The 19,121-nt window shown below is 42.6% G+C and overlaps 1 protein-coding gene across 5 annotated transcripts in view; it reads left to right on the forward strand.

Moving 5' to 3' along the window:
- LOC121573909 (CAP-Gly domain-containing linker protein 2-like) overlaps positions 1-18,468 on the forward strand; it is a 92,719-nt gene extending 74,251 nt beyond the window's left edge. For 2 of the 5 annotated variants that reach the window (XM_041886308.2, XM_041886309.2), the window contains exons 7-18: positions 6,500-6,603; positions 7,669-7,729; positions 8,273-8,368; positions 10,565-10,930; positions 11,030-11,611; positions 11,927-11,984; positions 13,093-13,176; positions 14,796-14,952; positions 15,772-15,931; positions 16,504-16,695; positions 17,859-17,921; positions 18,284-18,468. In XM_041886308.2, the coding sequence (XP_041742242.2) occupies positions 6,500-6,603; positions 7,669-7,729; positions 8,273-8,368; positions 10,565-10,930; positions 11,030-11,611; positions 11,927-11,984; positions 13,093-13,176; positions 14,796-14,952; positions 15,772-15,931; positions 16,504-16,695; positions 17,859-17,921; positions 18,284-18,295 (1,935 nt within the window). In that variant the 3' untranslated portion in view covers positions 18,296-18,468. Of the gene's footprint in view, positions 1-6,499; positions 6,604-7,668; positions 7,730-8,272; positions 8,369-9,700; positions 9,752-10,564; positions 10,931-11,029; positions 11,612-11,926; positions 11,985-13,092; positions 13,177-14,795; positions 14,953-15,771; positions 15,932-16,503; positions 16,696-17,858; positions 17,922-18,283 lie in introns of all 5 variants that reach the window. The other 3 variants (XM_041886310.2, XM_041886311.2, XM_041886312.2) reach the window with 3 other exon arrangements.
- The last annotated feature ends 653 nt before the right edge of the window (positions 18,469-19,121 follow it).

A 19,121-nucleotide genomic window follows, 5' to 3' on the forward strand; every position in this document is an offset into this window, starting at 1 on the left:
AAGTAATGTGGTATATTGTTTCATTTCAATAATTAACCAAAATATCACAGAGACAAACATTTTTACAGGGCCGGAGGTTACTGTGGTAAGGCAACTTGAGTCATGTTTGTGCCTGTGAGATTGAGAGAGTCTGACTAGTAGCCACGTCGTCTTCTCTTCCCTAGTAGTTGAAACTCAAACATTGAAAAACAACCTAGCTTGTGAACAAAACAATGTAAATAGCAAAGAAACACAAGGACACAACTCAGTATACTTTCGTTTCAAGTATATTAGAATAACTGTTGTGCCTGTGCGCAGCGTTCTTTGACTTTGTGCGATTAATTTACCAGCTATGAAACAAAACGGCAGAAATACTTTGAAAATGTTTGTATTGCTATTGCTATTAATGAGATCTTACTTGACTATTTTTATTTACAAATTTGAGTGAAATGATCGCACTGTGGAGCCCTGACCACCCGCCAACGTGGCTGGTGAAATAGACATGGAAACAGGGCCTAAAATTAACACCTGCCACCCGCCAAATGTGGGTAGATTTTGGCATTGGCGGGTGGCAGGTGTTAATTTTAGGCCCTGTTTCCATGTTCCAATCTCGACTTGTTTCCATGTTCCAATCTCGACTTGTTTCCTCATTAAGTTCTTGAGCGAGCAGAGAAAGGCTGTTTGGAGAAAGATTTTGAATGAAAAGATAGGAAATCTGTACAGATGTTTGGCTTACAGTATATATGGCTAATTAAGCAGCCCATATACACTGAGTATACCAAACATTAGGAACACATTTCTAATATTGAGTTGCACCCCGTGAGTTGGACTCTACAAGGTCTCGAAAGCGTTCCACAGGGATGCTGGGCCACGTTGACTCCAATGCTTCCCACAGTTGTGTCAAGTTGGCTGGATGTCCTTTGGGTGGTGGACCATTCTTGATACACACAGGAAACTGTTGAGCGTGAAAAACCCAGCAGCGTTGCAGTTCTTGACACAAACCGGTGCGCCTGGAAACTACTACCATACCCCGTTCAAAGGCACTTCCATTTTTTGTCTTGCCCATTCACCGTCTGAAGGGAAAAACATACATAATCCATGTCTCAATTGTCTCATGGCTTAGAAATCCTTCTTTAACCTGTCTCCTCCCCTTCATCTACACTGATTGAAGTGGACATCAATAAGGGATCATAGCTTTCACCTGGATTCACCTGCTCAGTCTGTCATGGAAAGAGCAGGTGTTCTTAATGTTTTGTACTCTCAGTGTATAGCGCAGCACTTGTAGACTAGCACAGGAAAGCAGCGCAACAGATAAAAGGAGAAACTAGTGATCCAACCTGAGTTAGTTAGTAGCTTATCTTTGGTAGAGCCTTGCTCCCTCCGACAATCAAACAAACTGTGAGATTGAGATTTTTTTCATGAAACTAACACAAAGTAATATAACTAGTAATAACGCGGTACTTTCCACACAAAGTAATATTGTAAAGTAACGCTTTACTTTTGTTAAATGTGACGAGTAATATGTAATATACTACTTTTCCAAGTAACCAATCCCAACACGGGTGATGATGATGGTAATTAACCATAAAAGCTGTTGGGCCGTGCAAGGACAGTGATGACATTTTGCCTGTGTCCAAAATGGCACCATATTCCCTATATAGTGCACTTTATTAGACCAGAGCCCTATGGGTGTGAGCACGTTGTGTGCAGTGACAGTGACAGGGGCATTTGAAATGGCAAAATATCCGCTATATAGTGCACTACATAGGGAATAGGTTGCCATTATACAGATGTAGGATCTTAATTTGATCACTCTTTTGTTGCTGAGAATTTTCTTGCACAGCAGGAAATGCAAACTTGTAGTGTATTCAAGATTTTAAAAGGCTTCTAAAGTTTGTAATTTCCACTTTAAAATATATCAATCCCTACAAAAAATGTCCATTAATTATGATCCACATAATAATTCACATGTCCTGTTGCTGCAAGACTATTGTGTTGCTGTAGAAAACTGGCTCAAATGAAGATCCTACATCTGTAGTTGCATGCTGTCACTGTCACTGCAGACTACACACTCACACCAGCCAATTCAGCAGCACCCACTCTATGACTCAACCAGGGAAATGTCCTAACATGTCATCCCAATAAGTCTGCACATGTTGATGAGTCACGCAATGACTGGACTCTTTACTGAATTAAGAGAAAAGCAACTGCATATCAGTCAGACAAATGAACCTGTTAAATATGGAAGTCGACAACATGTAGGGCTGGTTTCCCAGCCAGATTAAGCCTAATCCAGGACTAAAAAGCATTCTCAATGGTGATTCTCCATTGACATAATGGTATTGTAGTAGTGTGTGCATTACATCCTTGGAACTGACTGACACACACACACACACACACACACACACACACACACACACACACACACACACACACACACACACACACACACACACACACGCTTGCAAGACTCATAGCGCTACTTACCTGTCAAGAAAGCATCTCTAATGTGATCTGGTTCACCCCGGGGTGTGCATCAAGTGATTCTCCATTGAAATCTTTTTTTAGTCTAGGACTAAAATTAATCAGTGTCTGGGGTCGTTCCATGTCATTTCAGCAAGCCATGACACCCACCATCTCAGATTGTTCTGAAATCGTTTCTGTAGTTAAAAACAGATAAGATAAGCATTATGGAAACAGTATTTTGTTGAAATATAATTTGGGAAAAAAAATCCCTCATCAATCTACACATTATAACCCATAATGACAAAAAATAAACACCTTATTTACATAAGTATTCAGACCCTTTGCTATGAGACTCGAAATTGAGCTCAGGTGCATCCTGTTTCCATTGTTCATCCTTTAGATGTTTCTACAACTTGAATGGAGTCCACCTGTGGTAAATTCAATTGATTGGACATGATTTGGAAAGGCACACACCTGTCTATATAAGGTCCCACAGTTGACAGTGCATGTCAGAGCAAAAACCAAGCCATGAGGCCGAAGGAATTGTCCGTAGCTCCGAACAAGGATTGTGTCAAGGCACAGATCTGGGAAGGATACCAAAATATTTCTGCGGAATTGAAGGTCCCCAAGAACACAATGGCCTCCATCATTCTTAAATGGAAGAAGTTTGAAACCTCCAAGTCTGTTCCTAGAGCTGGCCGCCCAGCCAAACTGAGCAGTCGGGGGAGAAGGGCCTTGGTCAGGGAGGTGACCAAGAACCCGATGGTCAATCTGACCGAGCTCCAGAGTTCCTCTGTGGAGATGGGAGAACCTTCCAGAAGGACAACCATCTCTGCAGCACTCCACCCATCAGGCCTTTATGGTAGAGTGGCCAGACAGAAGCCACTCCTCAGTAAAAAGGCACATGACAGCCCACTTGGAGTTTGCCAAAAGGAACCTAAACGACTCTCAGACCATGAGAAACAAGATTCTCTGGTCTGATGAAACCAAGATTTAACTATTTTGCCTGAATGCCAAGCATCACGTCTGGAGGAAACCTGGCACCATCCCTACGGTGAAGCATGGTGGTGGCAGCATCATGCTGTGGGGATGTTTTTCAGCGGCAGGGACTGGGAGACTAGTCAGGATCGAGGGAAAGATGAATGAAGTACAGAGAGATCCTTGATGAAAACCTGCTCCAGAGCGCTCAGGACCTCAGACTGGGGGCGAAGACTAACCTTCCAACAGGACAACGACCCTAAGCACACAGCCAAGACTACACAGGAGTGGCTTCGGGACAAGTCCCTGAATGTCCTTGAGTGTCCCAGCCAGAGCCCGGACGAACCCGATCGAACATCTCGGGAGAGACCTGAAAATAGCTGTGCAGAGACGCTCCCCATCCAACCTGACAGAGCTTGAGTGGATCTGCAGAGAAGAATGGGAGAAACTCCCCAAATACAGGTGTGGCAAGCTTATAGCGTTATCCCCAAGAAGACTCAAGGCTGTAATCACTGCCAAAGGTGCTTCAACAAAGTACTGAGTAAAGGATCGGAATACTTATGTAAATGTGATATTTACATAAGATATTTACACCTGCTTTTGCTTTGTCATTATAAGATAGTGTGTAGATTGATGAGGAACAAAAACTATTTAAACTAGTTTAGAATAAGGCTGTAACGTAACAAAATGTGGAAAAAGTCAAGGGGTCTGAATACTTTCCGAATGAGTTCTCTATGTCTGACAAGTAGTATGGCGCTGCGGCTGGGGTATTGTTCTTTATCCTATGTAATGTATTCTCTGTGAATTTGGTGATGTTTTTTTCCCCATGTTCAGAGAAATGTGTCATTGAAGCTGTTGGGTTTATCTCCCATCCTACATCCTGATATTACCAGGTTCTGATCACTTGATAGTCCTGTTCCTGCTATTAGGATATCTTTTTTTTTGTTTACCTGGCCACTGTTTCAAATGCAAACTTTTTTAGCATTTGTGGCATAAGTCCAATGCAAGTAAATGGTACCTATATTATCATTTTCGCGCTTCACATTCAAATCATCTATAAGTAGCATTGAGATATACAATCAATTTTTTTGATACTTTAGGATGATTTGGACATGAAGCATGTAAATGCTTAAATAGGTACCAATGACTTGCATTGAATTTGTGACACAAATGCAAAAAAGTTAGCATTTGAAACAATGCCGAACAAAACCAAAGCATGGGTTGGGGGATTCTACAATTGTATTTTCACCTAATAGCAGGAACAGCACCATGTAGTGGTCAGAACCTGGTAACATTAGGTTGTTGGATGGGGGACACACCAAATTCTCTGCGAATACATAACATAGGATGAAGAAACACAACTCAGAGCCGCAGCTCCATACTACTTGTCAGACATAGAGACATTTTGAACATGTCTAACTCATTGTTAGAAAAAAGTTTGGTCCAAATCAGATGTTAGGTACTATATTTATTGAATGTTATGAGAATCCTATAAATTAAATGTGCCAATTTGGGTGCAATCAATTAGCTTAATTTCTCAGAGATCAAATTATATTTAATCAAAATAATGTTGCAGGAATGCTAATCTTATCTGTTCCTAACAACAGAAACGATTTCAGAACAATCTGAGATGGTGGGTGTCGAAATGCTTTTTTGGGGTGGAACGACCTCCTGGGAAACGGACGCTTATTGTGTAATCTACAGACATGAGTAATTAATCAATGTTTCTTTTCACTGAACACTTCAATTAATTAGTATGGGTAAGTGTTTGTGTACAGTCGTGGTCAAACATTTTGAGAATGACAGAAGTATTGGTCTTCACAAAGTTTGCTGCTTCAATGTTTTTAGATATTTTTGTCAGATGTTACTATGGTATACTGAAGTATAATTACAAGCATTCCATAAGTGTCAAAGGCTTTTATTGACAATTACATTAAGTTTATGCAAAGAGTCAGTATTTGCAGTGTTGACCCTTCTTTTTCAAGACCTCTGCAATCCGCCCTGGCATACTGTCAATTAACTTCTGGGCCACATCCTGACTGATGGCAGCCCATTCTTGCGTAATCAATGCTTGGAGTTTGTCAGAATTTGTGGGTTTTTGTTTGTCCATCCGCCTCTTGAAGATTGACCACAACTTCTCAATGGGATTAAGGTCTGGGGAGTTTCCTGGCCATGGACCCAAAATGTTGATGTTTTGTTCCCGGAGCCACTTAGTTATCACTTTTGCCTTATGGCAAGGTGCTCCATTATGCTGGAAAAGGCATTGTTCGTCACCAAACTGTTCTTGGATGGTTGGGAGAAGTTGCTCTCGGAGGATGTGTTGGTACCATTCTTTATTCATGGCTGTGTTCTTAGGCAAAATTGTGAGTGAGCCCACTCCCTTGGCTGAGAAGCAACCCCACACATGAATGGTCTCAGGATGCTTTACTGTTGGCATGACACAGGACTGATGGTAGCGATCGCCTTGTCTTCTCCGGACAAGCTTTTTTCCGGATGCCCCAAACAATCGGAAAGGGGATTCATCAGAGAAAATGACTTTACCCCAGTCCTCAGCAGTCCAATCCCTGTACCTTTTGCAGAATATCAGTCTGTCCCTGATGTTTTTCCTGGAGAGAAGTGGCTTCCTCGCTGCCCTTCTTGACACCAGGCCATCCTCCAAAAGTCTTCGCCTCACTGTGCGTGCAGATGCACTCACATCTGCCTGCTGCCATTCCTGAGCAAGCTCTGCACTGGTGGTGCCACGATCCCGCAGCTGTATCAACTTTAGGAGACGTCCTGGCGCTTGCTGGACTTTCTTGGGCTGAAATGCAGTGGACATTTTTGGGGGGGGATTCAGTTTATTTTCATGGCAAAGAGGGACTTTGCAATTAATTGCAATTCATCTGATCACTCTTTATAACATTCTGGAGTATATGCAAATTGCCATCATAAAAACTGAGGCAGCAGTCTTTGTGAAAATTAATATTTGTGTCATTCTCAAAACTTTTGACCACGACTGTACTTACTGATAACTTGTCAAAGCACTCAGTGATAGCATGGTATAGCTCATCACTGATATGTTTTTCTCTGATTACAGTATGTCACAGAGACGGAGAGCAACCTCCAGCAAGTCAAAACTCTGTTGGCAAGCACTCAGAAGGACAAAGTAGAGCTGGCCAATCAGCTTGAAGAAGAGAAAAGGTACGGTGTCAGGGATTTCTATGGAGTGATCTTGCTGGTTTGGTCCTTTTTAGGGCAATTCATTTGTGGCACAAAAATATATAAATACTAAATTGCTCAGAGCAGTTAAATATCCTGTTTTAATACAGGTATGAGGTATCCCAATTTAATATATATTAAAAGTCTCCACTTTTATGACAACAGGATATTACTATTGTCATCTCGGCAATTGAAACCAATGCAAAAAAAAATCCTCAAGTGTGAAACCACCACCGATGTTATTCCATTTAGGGTACTCAGAAGAACATTGCTAGCGCATTGTCATTGTCATATGCCCTGCTTTTAAAAGACACAACAGTTTATTAGCTAGCTGCCCTAGCCGTCTTTGGTAGAACTTTCAGCTGTGAATAAAATCTATTGTTCCAGGAAAAGAGATATGATTCGTCCCAATGGCACCCTATTCCCTATATAGTGTAGTACTTAATACTTTTTTCAATAGGGTAGCCATTTGGAACGGATCCATGGTTGTCTGTGCTGTAATCAGACCTGTGCCAAATATATATGTCAAACACTTTCACATACTTAAAGTGCGCTTGATTTAGCCTGACCAGTTTAAGGGGTGGGAGCACTTTTGGGACTATTCCATTGGTTCCATTGCACTGGGCAAGCTCAATCAAGTGTACCTCAAGTGATTTAATTAACATAATGTATGCAGTTCTTGAAGTGGGACAATGCTTTCCTGTACAGTGTACCGAGTCCGACTCCTCTAATTTTCTACTGCTGAAGTACTGGCACCTTTTATGGTGAGTACGGTCACCCAAAATAAGTACCCGCACCTATTTTATTCTACTTGAAGCACTGTCCGTATGTATTTGACCCAGGTGTGGTCCTGTGTAGCTCAGTTGGTAAGAGCGTGGCGCTAGCTACGTGAAGGTTGTGGGTTCATTCCCCACAGGCCTCAAATATGCATGTCAAAAATGTATGCAGTCACTGTACTGTAAATTGTTTTGGAAGAAGCCATCTGTCGGGTTGTGATGCTCTTCTGTGGCACTTCCCTGACACCTTGTGGCCGACGTGTTATTACAGGAAAGTGGAAGACCTTCAGTTCAGAGTGGAGGAGGAGTCAATCACCAAAGGAGACCTTGAGGTATTTATCAACCGTTTTGTAAAAAGCTTAGATCAACAATGATTTGATAAACGTGTTTTGACGGGATGAGAATGTGTGTTTATAAGACTACTTTTGCAAAAGTGATCAGATGTTGCTCTTTCTATAGTGTAATGTGAAAGATATTAATTGAGTAGTAGGCTAGTAGCTAACGACACTATGATGCTCAGTTATGTAATATGTGCCAAACATATAGCGATTAAAACATTAAGTGAGCAAATATAGACAGAGGAACGTTGCACATTTTCAATGTTTAGGGACGGCAGGTAGCCTAGCGGTTAAGAGCCTTGGGCCAGTAACGGAAAAGTCACTGGTTTGAATCCCTGAGCCGACTATGTGAAAAAATGACTAAAATGTAAATGTCTGTCTGTAAAATATCTGTCCTCCTTCAATCTCTTGACTGCTGTTACAGAAAATCCCATGAGATGTGTATTTTTCACACAGTCTCTTCAATCTGTACAGGTTTCTGTGTCTTGTCTTGTTCTCTACGTCCGGTCTCTCTCCTTTCTCTTTCCTTCTCTGTAGACTCAGACGAAATTGGAGCATGCCCGTTTTCGGCAGCTTGAGCAGAATCTGTTCCTCGAAAAGTCGAGAGCAGAAAAGCTTCAGAAAGAATTAGAGGTGAATCGGGTAACTGGAAAAGCTAGCCCATCCTAGAGCCCCTGCCTGTAAACATTTTATTTTGCGCTTCACCCCTGTATCTTTTGTTTTGGTTGCTGTTGGACTTGCAGCACAAATCCTTGTCATTCCTGTCCTGCACCTGTCTCCAAACTCAGTCACTCATACAGAAAATACTAGTGTCAGTTACGTCATCAAACGGCATAGACTACAATCAGAATTGGGTGCCATTGCCCTGATTTATTTATCAATGCCAAGAATGCTCTGTACAGACATTAGGTTTCATGTTGAGAGGAACAAATTGCTAGCCTGACGACTCACACTAAATTATTCCGCTACTCTGTCGTTCGCTACATACTTTAGTCTGAGACTGCCATCATTGAAGTTGTTTGTGGTGACGAGGGGCATTGTACAAAACAAAGCCATTTAACCAATCAGAGTATCAAAGCCAATGACACATTTTCAAACCACCACTTTACCCACGTGTGTTCTGGCTCTGGCCCAACCCATAGGTTTCTGGACCAATCAGAAAGCCCCGAATGAGTTCGCATTCGGTGAAGGGTCGGGGATGTACTCAGATCCAGACTCATTGCGGAGAAGAAACTAATGTCCGTGGACGTGGCGTAGCGTTTGGCCGGAACAAGGAGTCTGGGTAGCCTGAATCGATTTTTTCATTAATGAATGAACAATTGGACTCACATCCGATAGAAAACCACTCCCTCTCTCTCTGGCTGCGTCTCAAATGGCACCCTATTGCCTCTATCGTGCACTACTTATGACCAGAACCATATGTGCTCTATAGGGAATAGTGTGCCATTTGAGACACAGCCTCTATCTATCTCTCTTGGCTCTCAGCCCCACTGCCACTTTGTTTCCCATCAGCTGTAATGAGTGTCGGAGTGTTGGAGACTGCTCACTCGGCCCTGGTTGTTACTGCAGCCGAGTGAAGCTGAAGTCTCAGCCAGCTCTGAGTTTTCACCTTTCATCTGTAGCGATCGCTTTTTCCTCGTTCCTTTTGCCTCCCACTCAAAAATCGTGTTTGAGTTCCCAGGGTGCCACTCCTGGAGTGGTTGTCAGCTGTATTCAGTGTCGTTTCCACTGTTGATGTCATAATTTTGTGTTAGTTTACAAGGAGGTTAAATTGGTGGCATAATATTAGAATTAGCACCAATGTGAAACTTCCATTAAATTCTGCTGAGGACCAAAATCTTGCCTTATACAGTTATGTACAGTTATATACATTCACACATTCATTTTGCGGTGAAACACAGTTAGACAGCACATTTGGGTCATGAATGTTATATAGAGCTACAAATATACTGATTTTACCTACAGGGAAGACGCAGTCTTGATGCAGCACCCTTGAGGTTGGGTAAGAGAACCAAGGTGAAACAAAATGGACTCATCATTTCGTTCGGCTCTGCTCAGCTATCTAAACTGTTTGATTCCCAATTGTCTATTGTTGACGACGTCGATCTTGCGAAGTCAATCTTGCCTTTTTCTTGGACTTAATTATTATCTGAATGCTATTAAGGAACTTTTTGATAACTACTTTTCCTAGAAACCAATCAACTGTAGTGTTGCTTTTGTCTCAATGGTCTGTATTAACTTACTATGCACTGCGTGTCATCAGGTCTGCTCTGTCAAACATGGAGTTCTGTCATTTTAATTGGATGTTTGAAAATGTCACACTTTAATTGCTATGTGTGCGCCTAGTGATTGCCTATCTATGTGTAGTGTTATGTCTGGGGGTTTTCTGTGGGCTTTGTGCATCTGCCTGGCTTCTAGAGTGACAAAATTGCAGAGAATGGCTTGCTTTCTTCTCATAGGTTGCACTGTGCCCGCTGATTTAAAAGCTTGACTTGTTTTTGACGTCTGCGAGCAAAGCGTTTCCTCAAACCAAGGGATTTCCACTGTAATGCTTAGCAGTCTAAAAGGCCCAGCTTGTACGCTCATATGATTCTCAATATGCCTCTTTTCCTGGCCCTGCATGCTCTATTCAAGCATTTTATTTGAACGATTGGTGCTTGAATGATGTCATCCTGTTTCAGGCATGACGTCATCCCCATTACAGGACTGACACTATTCGGTAACGGGTATGATGTCATTCTGTTACGGGAACGACACCCCTGACAGATTCAGTAATGACTCAAACCACATTAAGGCAATGATGGGCTCTCTCTCTCTCTGCCTCCACAGCAAAGCACGGTTGAGGAGCAGAGCCGCGTCATGCAGCTGGAGGATGAGCTGGCCCTGCGGCGGGCCGAGATCGAGGAGCTCCAGGTCCGGCTCCAGGACTCGTCCATGGACGGGGACTCCACCCAGGGGCCGGTGGCCCAGTCGGAAACCCTTCTGCTCCGGGAGCAGCTCCTGATGGCAGGCCGGGAACACCGCAAGGAGAGTAGCCAGCTGAGGGAGAAGTACAAGGCGGCAGTGGCAACGGGCCAGGAGGAGACAGACAAACTGAAAGCCATGGTGGACAAACAGAGCCAGGAGATCATCGAGCTGAAGCAGAGAGTCCAGCAGGCCACTACAGAGAACATGGAGATGATGGACAACTGGAAGGTGAGAGGCACTATTCTCAGAACAGAAAGGGAATTATATTACTCATTTGGAAATGTAGGTCTCTCTCTCTCTCTCTAATCTTGTATCCCTCTCCTCAAGGTCAAGCTGGACACCCTGGTCAACGACCACCAGCGCTCCCTGGAGGACCTGAAGGCCTCGCTGTCCAGCGGCTCGGCCAAAGGCCAGGAGCAGGACCCCCAGGAGCTGAGGACCACCCTGGAGAGCCTGCGCATGGAGCACCAGCTGGAGCTGGAGAATCTCAAGGCCAGGCACGAGATTGAGGCGGCCATGCTGGCCAAGGAGTGTGACGATCTGCGTTCCCGCTTGCAGGATGCCAAGGACCAGCTGGGCGAGAGCAGCCAGAACTGGAATAACCAGGCCCAGACAGAGGCCAGGAGTGATCAGCAGGCCCTGGAGCTGAGGGAGGTCTGGGAGGAGCTCCAGAAGGCCCAGCTGAGGGTGGGCGAGCTGGAGAGGCTGCAGGGCGAGCAGGACGGTGCCCGGGACGAGCTCCGGGAGCGCCTGGAGCTGGCTGAGAAGAAGATGGTGGACTACAAGGCCCTGCAGAAGGCCGAGGCCCAGAGCCGGGAGGAGCTCTACAGCCTGGAGGAGAAGCTGAGGGTAACTGAGAACCAACTGCAGGCGGTGCAGGATTACCACCACATGCCACAGGACGCCAACGTGAGTCCTCTGGGGGGATAGCTGTGGTAGCATTGGTTGTATATGCTATGCTGTGGTCCATATGAGATTAGAGTCTTGTGACCCAACTATAAAATTAACTAAGGTTGCGTTTAGAGTGGCGCTAAATCCTTATTCATGTGATCTAATGCTAGCTTTCTAGAAACACTCTTACACAAGTAAGTAATTTCACTTCCACATGATATCTATGCTATTCTAGTTCCTTGTGTGTTTCCATATCTTTGTCCTCAATAAACAAATGAAGCATTGAGTTGTCATGGATTTGCCTTCTAACTCTCAATTTTGTCTCCCTCTCAGGTTATAGAAAATAATGACATCTTGGAGGAAAAGATTAAGCTAAAACAGAATGTTGAAGGTATCGTAAATGTTAACCTGGTTAATTAAGTTGTATTGTTACTGTAAACATATTTTTATGTAAATTAGGATTCTTTTAGAGACCCTTAATGTCAAACCTGTGTTATAGTAAAGTATTTCAAATGTCAGACCTCTGTAGGCTTTTGATTGTACTTTGAGGACATTGCGTACCGTAAAACGTCAAAATTATGGGAATCATCCGTTTTTATTGCCAGGAAGAAACTGCTAGCCATTGGCTGCTAACAGCTGAGAGCTGCTAGCTAACTGGCATGCACAAAACAGTCAACAACTTCGGGAGTACAGACCCCCAGAAATTGAGAAGGGTCTATCTGCAGACTGTGTTTACTACATGCCGTGCCCACTTACATGCTGCGCCCACTTACTATATGCCACGCCCACTGTCATTGAGGCTGCAAGCTATCTAGGACACAGTGTCCTTCGCCCCCGCCTGCCGAGCCCTGCTTTCCCGCAGTTATTTTAACGTTACGGCAAAGGTATTCACTACCCGGTAGTGCGACGCGAGAGTTGGGTTGGCTACACTAGCTAGCTACTTCCCTCGCCATCACGTTAGCAGAACAGGAAATCAGTGCTCGGCAGGTGGGGGTGAAGGACACTGTGTACCAGTGTTCTAGCTAGCTACTTCCCTCGCCGTAACATTAACAGAGCTGCGGGTGCAGATCAGTGGGCGGCGGCATGTAGTAACTGCAGTCTGCAGATAGACATTATTGCAGAAATCGTCCGATCGTCCTCGTGGTGAAAGTAAGAACTGACGAAAATGCACAGTCAAAGAGGAGCATAATTATTCTGTCAAGGAGAGGCATACTAAAATAAAAGAAACGTGACACAGTTTGTAAAGGATAACACATTTAGTGCAGGAAATGAAGAAATTCATTAAAATGCTGGAAGTGAATGCTGGAATTAAACAAAATGTACTATGCAAATGAGCAAAAGCTGTGAAGTAGGAGCCTGGCTCAAATAGAATCCTGTCTCTAATAAGCGCCTGTTGTGTTCAGTGATTTAAGCAAATAAATGCCCAGGCTATTAATTGAAGTTTTACGGTAGTTAGATTCCAAGGTTTTTGACCAACGGTGGTTTCACGTTTCTTTCAGAAACTATGGAGAATCTGACCAAAAGTGAAAAAGAGGTCTCCACTCTCACATCACAGGTCGATGCCCTCAAATCACAGATAACTGGTAAATTATACTGCTATGACAACGATATGTTGCGTAAAAGGTGAAAAGAGACTCCGCACTCTGATGAAGACCTGATTGGTCGAGACGTTGTCAAATAAATTCCCATGGGAGCATAGAATGCAGTGTGTGAAGTATATTTTCACCTTTTATTGAACATTCTTTGATATCCAGAACCTGTTCAAGTCTATAGATGTACGTATGTAATCTTTTTTCTATCTATGATATTTTGCACTCCATGAATGTCTTGACAAATACGACACATTCACTCTCCATCAACTACATGTACAGTATTTGATTGCCTGAGAACATTTTCTCTCAAACATATTGCATGGAAAAAAATGTAATCCCTAAATTATAAAACTTAATTAATGAATAATGAAACAAGGTCTGATGAATAATACAAATATAAAATTTCATTGACTGGTGACTGAATATACATGTCCTTTTTTTACCAAAAATATAAATGCAACGTGTAAAGTGTTGGTCTCATGTTTCATGAGCTGAAATAAAAGATCCTAGAAATGTTCCATACGCACAAAAAGTGCATTTCTCTCTAATTTTGTGCACAAATTTGTTTACATCCCTGTCAGTGAGAATTTATCCTTTGCCAAGATAATCCATCCACCTGCCACATGTGGCATATCAAGAAGCTGATTAAACAGCATGATCATTACACAGGTGCACCTTGTGCTGAGGACAATAAAAGGCCACTCTAAAATGTGCAGTTTTGTCACACAACACAATGCCACAGTTTTGAGGGAGCGTGTAATTGGCATGCTGACTACAGGAATGTCCACCAGAGCTGTTGCCAGAAAATAGAATGTTCTACCATAAGTCTCCTCACAACTGCAGACCACGTGTATGGAGTCGTGTGGGCAAGCGGTTTGCTGATGTCAACGTTGTGAACAGAGTGCCCCATGGTGGCGGTGGGGTTATGCTATGGGCAGGCATAAGCTACGGACAATGAGCACAATTGCATTTTATCAATGGCAATTTGAATGCACAGAGATGCCGTGATGAGATCCTGAGGCCCATTGTCGTGCCATTCATCCGCCGCCATCACCTCATGTTTCAGCATGATAATGCACGGCCCCATGTCGCATGGATCTGTACACAATTCCTGGAAGCTGAAAATGTCCCAGTTCTTGCATGGCCTGCATACTCACCGTGTACGACAGCGTGTTCCAATTCCTGCCAATATCCAGCAACTTCGTACAGCCATTGAATAGGATTGGGACAATATTTCACAGGCCACAATCAACAGCCTGATCAACTTTATGCGAATGAGATGTTTTGCGCTGCATGAGGCAAATGGTGGTAACACCAGATACTGACTGGTTTTCCTTTTTTTTTTCTTTTTTTTTAAGGTATCTGTGACCAACAGATGCATATCTGTATTCCCAGTCATGTGAAATCCATAGATTAGGGCCTAATGAATTTATTTCAATTGACTGATTTCCTTATATGAACTGTAACTCAGTAAAATCTTTGAAATTGTTGCATGTTGCATTCATATTTTTGTTCAGTATATATATTTGAAGCGCCAACACTGCAGCACTTGTTGGTCCAAACCAAACATTTAACTCTAAACCCTTCTCAAACCTCTTTTGGTCCACCAGCCTTGGAGGGCAAAGTTCGCTTGGGTGAGAAGAAGGGCGACGCCCTGGTCAAGGAGAAGATGCGCCTGGAGGCCGACCTCGAGTGCATGACCAAGAAGTCCCATGATGCATCGGGACAGCTGGTTGTAATTAGCCAGGAGTTACTGAAGAAGGAGAGGTAATTTGATGGCGAGAGAGAGAGAGCGAGAAAGAGAGGGAACACTATTGATTTTCCACCACAACTCAGCATTTTCCCTTTGAAATAGGGAATAAAACATGGCAGCCCACCCACTGCTACAAGATATATCTTACATTCATCTGAAGGAGATTAGATGTTTGCTAAAGCACTTGTGTAAAACCGTCCCCGCTCTTTACACATACAGTGTTTTGTGCTAGAATCGTGTGTTTTCAAAGACTGACAAAACAGTCGCAACTCGTCTTTTTGATATGCAGTCACTAGACGTATGCTAGATATCTGTTTTATGAGGATCAATCCACTTAGGTTAAAAGCTGTTAAGGTAATGGAGAAAATTAGCCTGATTTAAAAGTAGGTCCAAAAGGCCTTTTCACCCCTCAAGTCAATGCATTGTCATGGCTGTGTTACTGTAAAGTGTCCCATTACTCTAAGGCGTTTAGGGAGATTACGCACAGCGCTTAGGGATATTAGGCCTGGAAATATAAGCAACAATTTATTGAAAGGACATTAACACAACATTATGTAGTTTGCAGTATTTGACCGTGTCATCTACCTTTCATGGAGAAAAAAAACAAAACATGTATCATAGATAGGTTCGGGTCGTTGATGGTGAAACAACCCTGAATCTAGCCTGGGTGCCAGTCTCTTTCTGCTCCCTTACCAACTCTGGGGAATTGTCATGCCAATGACAGCATTGGAGTTGGCAAGACCACAATCAAGCCTGGGACCAGGCTACCCTGAATCAGGAAGGCAAGGGTAAATCTTAATGGTATTCTTTGTTGTATCGTCCCCTTGTGTCAGGAGTCTGAACGAGTTAAGGGTGTTACTACTGGATTCCCCTCGCCACTCGCCTGGCCTGGACCGAGACCTGAGCCGAGAGGTGCACAAGGCTGAGTGGAGGGTGAAGGAGCAGAAACTCCAGGATGACATCAAGACCCTGAGAGACAAACTGCTCCTGCTGGTGAGAGGGGAGGGGCTGGGAGATGTCAATCACAGTGCTGGCGCCGCATCACATCATGTGTCCATCAACTTAGGGTCATATTCACTAGTAACCAAACGGGAGTAAACAGGCCAAAACGGGGAGGAATGCTTTTTTTCTTTGCTAAACGTTTTGCTATGGTGTGTACTAATAAATGCGACACAGTTTGTTGTGTTCTCATGCTCTCTTTGTGTTCACAAAGATGAAAGCTGGTCTAGAAGTAGAAAGGTCTACATGATTAAGATTATAAATGTTCCATGTTTCTTATTTAAAGTGGATACAGTATATGGCTATTATTTTGTTCATGTCTGTATCCTATATTATTTAAAATATGTTTGACTCCGTGTATTCATATCAAAGGCAGACCTAGCAATGACAGATGTAGCCCTCCACATTTTTCCAGCAATGGATTGAATAACTAAACAGGGTTGTGTTCATTAGGGCCCACATCTATAAAAGTCAAGGTAGTCCCTTCCTGTTTCAGTCTGTTTTTCTTTATTTTAGTGCCTAATGAACACCCAGTTGATCCTTACACGTGATGTGTGTGTTCTCAGGGCAGGGAGAGGGGCTCGTCCCCAGATCACCGGCGCTACTCTATGCTGGACCCGTCAACCCTGGACTCGGAGGTGACCCGTCTGCGCCAGCGACTCATGAGCACAGAGGAGGCCCTGAGGGGAGCCCTGGAGCACAACCAGGAAGTGGACCAGCTGGTGCAGGCCATGCGCATACACCCAGACAAGAGCCAGGTAAACTAGACCAGGACCACCTCTAGCTAGCACTTGTTTTGCCTTCCTGGGACAGATTTTGTTTATAGTGGCTATTTTGAAGAAGGGTCTACCTGCAATGACTGTTTTTCCCTACTAAACTTAGTTCAATGCAGTGACTGTAAATCGCTCTGGATTAAAGCATCTGCTAAATCATTAAAATGTTAATGTAATGTAATGTAAGCTACAGTTGCAGGCACTACAAAGTTAGGCCGCGTCGTGGTTTTGGCAGAACAATTGCCACAATGTGCGTGCAACAAAATGTGGCACTCTATCGTCTCCCAGTGGTGTAAAGTACTTATGTAAAAATACTTTAAAGTACTACTTAAGTCAGGTTTTTTTGGTATCTGTACTTATTTACATTTTTGACAACTTTTACTTTTACTCCACTACATTCCGAAAGAAAATAATGTACTTTTTACTCCATACATTTTCCCTGACACCCAAAAATACTTGTTACATTGCGAATGCTTAGCAGGGCAGGGGAATGGTCCAATTCACGTACTTGTCAAGAGAACATCCCTGGTTATCCATACTGCATCTGATCTGGCGGGCTCACTAAACACAAATGCTTTGTTTGTAAATGATGTCTGAGGGTTGGAGTGTGCCCCTGGCTATACGTAAATTTAAAAAACAGGAACATCGTGCCGTCTGGTTTGCTTAATATAAGTCATTTGAAATTATTTATTTTGACTTTTGATACTTAATTACATTACCAATTACATTTACTTTTGATACTTCAGTATATTTAAAACCAAGTATTTTACTGGCTGATTTTTACTTTTACTTGAGTCGTTTTCTATTAAGGTAACTTTACTTTTACTCAAATATGACAATTGGGTACTTTTTCCACCACTGTTGTCTCCTAGTGATAGTTTGTCACAGAAACCTGTCCCGCAACTGTAACATGAGTTTGATTGGCAAATCTAAAAAAACTTGTTTCTTGAACGGCAAACAGTGTATGTACCATGTAGCAAAGTACTAACACTGTAATTACACTGTACTTGCCTTTGTAACTACCACATAAATACATGGTTTCAGTGTAATTTAATATTAAGTGGTACCGAAGGCTGTTCAATACAAAAGTCAGGATATATGCGTTTGAGTAACGTAAAATGCACGCTTCTTTCATGATTCTCTTCCAGGTGCATGGTGGTGCAAATTCAGCCAATGGGATTCATCAACAGAATTCTTCCTTTACTCAAGATGTAGGTATTAATTAATCATAATAACACATCAATCACACATGTTATATGTCACATCAATTACATTTATCTTAACTCCATAGATCAGTTATAGATCAGTTAGTTACTCACTGTCTAGAGATTTACTAAATGCCATTATTGACATTCCCACAATGAGTTACATAAATACAACATTAACGGACGGTTTACCTAACACAGATAAAGCCTAGTTCTAGACTTAAAAGCATGCTCAATAGAGAATCTCCATTTAAAATGCTTTTTATTCCAAGACGAGGCTTAGTCTGTGCCCTAAATGAATACTCTGACTGATATGTATTTGCTACATTATTTGAGCGTCTTCTTCAATTTTATGGCTTGCTCCCCAGGAACAACACTGATATAGGAGAAGAAGATCCCATCTTGAATTGGGGAAATGCAGAGGTACATTTTAAAAGAAGAAGAAGTCGGTACGACTTGGGACTAGCACTCCACTGGACTCCAGACTACATTTTCTGTTACAGTTACTACCAAAACAATGTCTCTCTATCTCAATATATACATTCATCTGTTGCAAAAAAGAAAAACACCCATTAGCCAAACTTAAGACAGCTTGAAGATACTGTAAAATGGTTGACGGAGATGGAGGTGAAAAATTATAGGTATGACTTTTGAAAACTGATACATACCCTGCCTACATACCCAAGGATGGTATTGGACATTTGGGCATGGGATAACCTTTTATCTTAGTTTATTAGAGATCATGACCCGACGAGTCATGGTATGTATCAGTTGGAGAATTACGAATTGTGACTCCAGAGAATGAAATTACTCTGGTGTCTGATTGAAAACAAAGATGAAGAATTTGGCTTCAATCCATCACTTTTTGTTTTATTTATTTGCCACACTTATTTTTTATCCTTAGATTATTGTAGCTGATTTGATTTGGCCAGTGACGTTCACATTTTTTCATAGCGAACATGCTCTGTAGCGAACATGTGAATGAAACGGGGATGCTGCTGGATTTAGGCTGATGTTATGTCTACATATGAATATAGCTGCAATATCGGAAACTTGTGCATACTGTAAAAGTGTATTTAGCCAACTGAACCAATCCAACTCGGTGTCGTATGTGCACCAAATAGCTATCAGTTTAATGGTTTACTCATTTGAACTGAGTTATCCTTTAATTCCACTATGGCTTTACTGGATAGTGGGAAACCGCAC

This window comes from Coregonus clupeaformis, chromosome 9, assembly GCF_020615455.1.
Source record: "Coregonus clupeaformis isolate EN_2021a chromosome 9, ASM2061545v1, whole genome shotgun sequence".
Classification (NCBI taxonomy): Eukaryota; Metazoa; Chordata; class Actinopteri; order Salmoniformes; family Salmonidae; genus Coregonus; species Coregonus clupeaformis.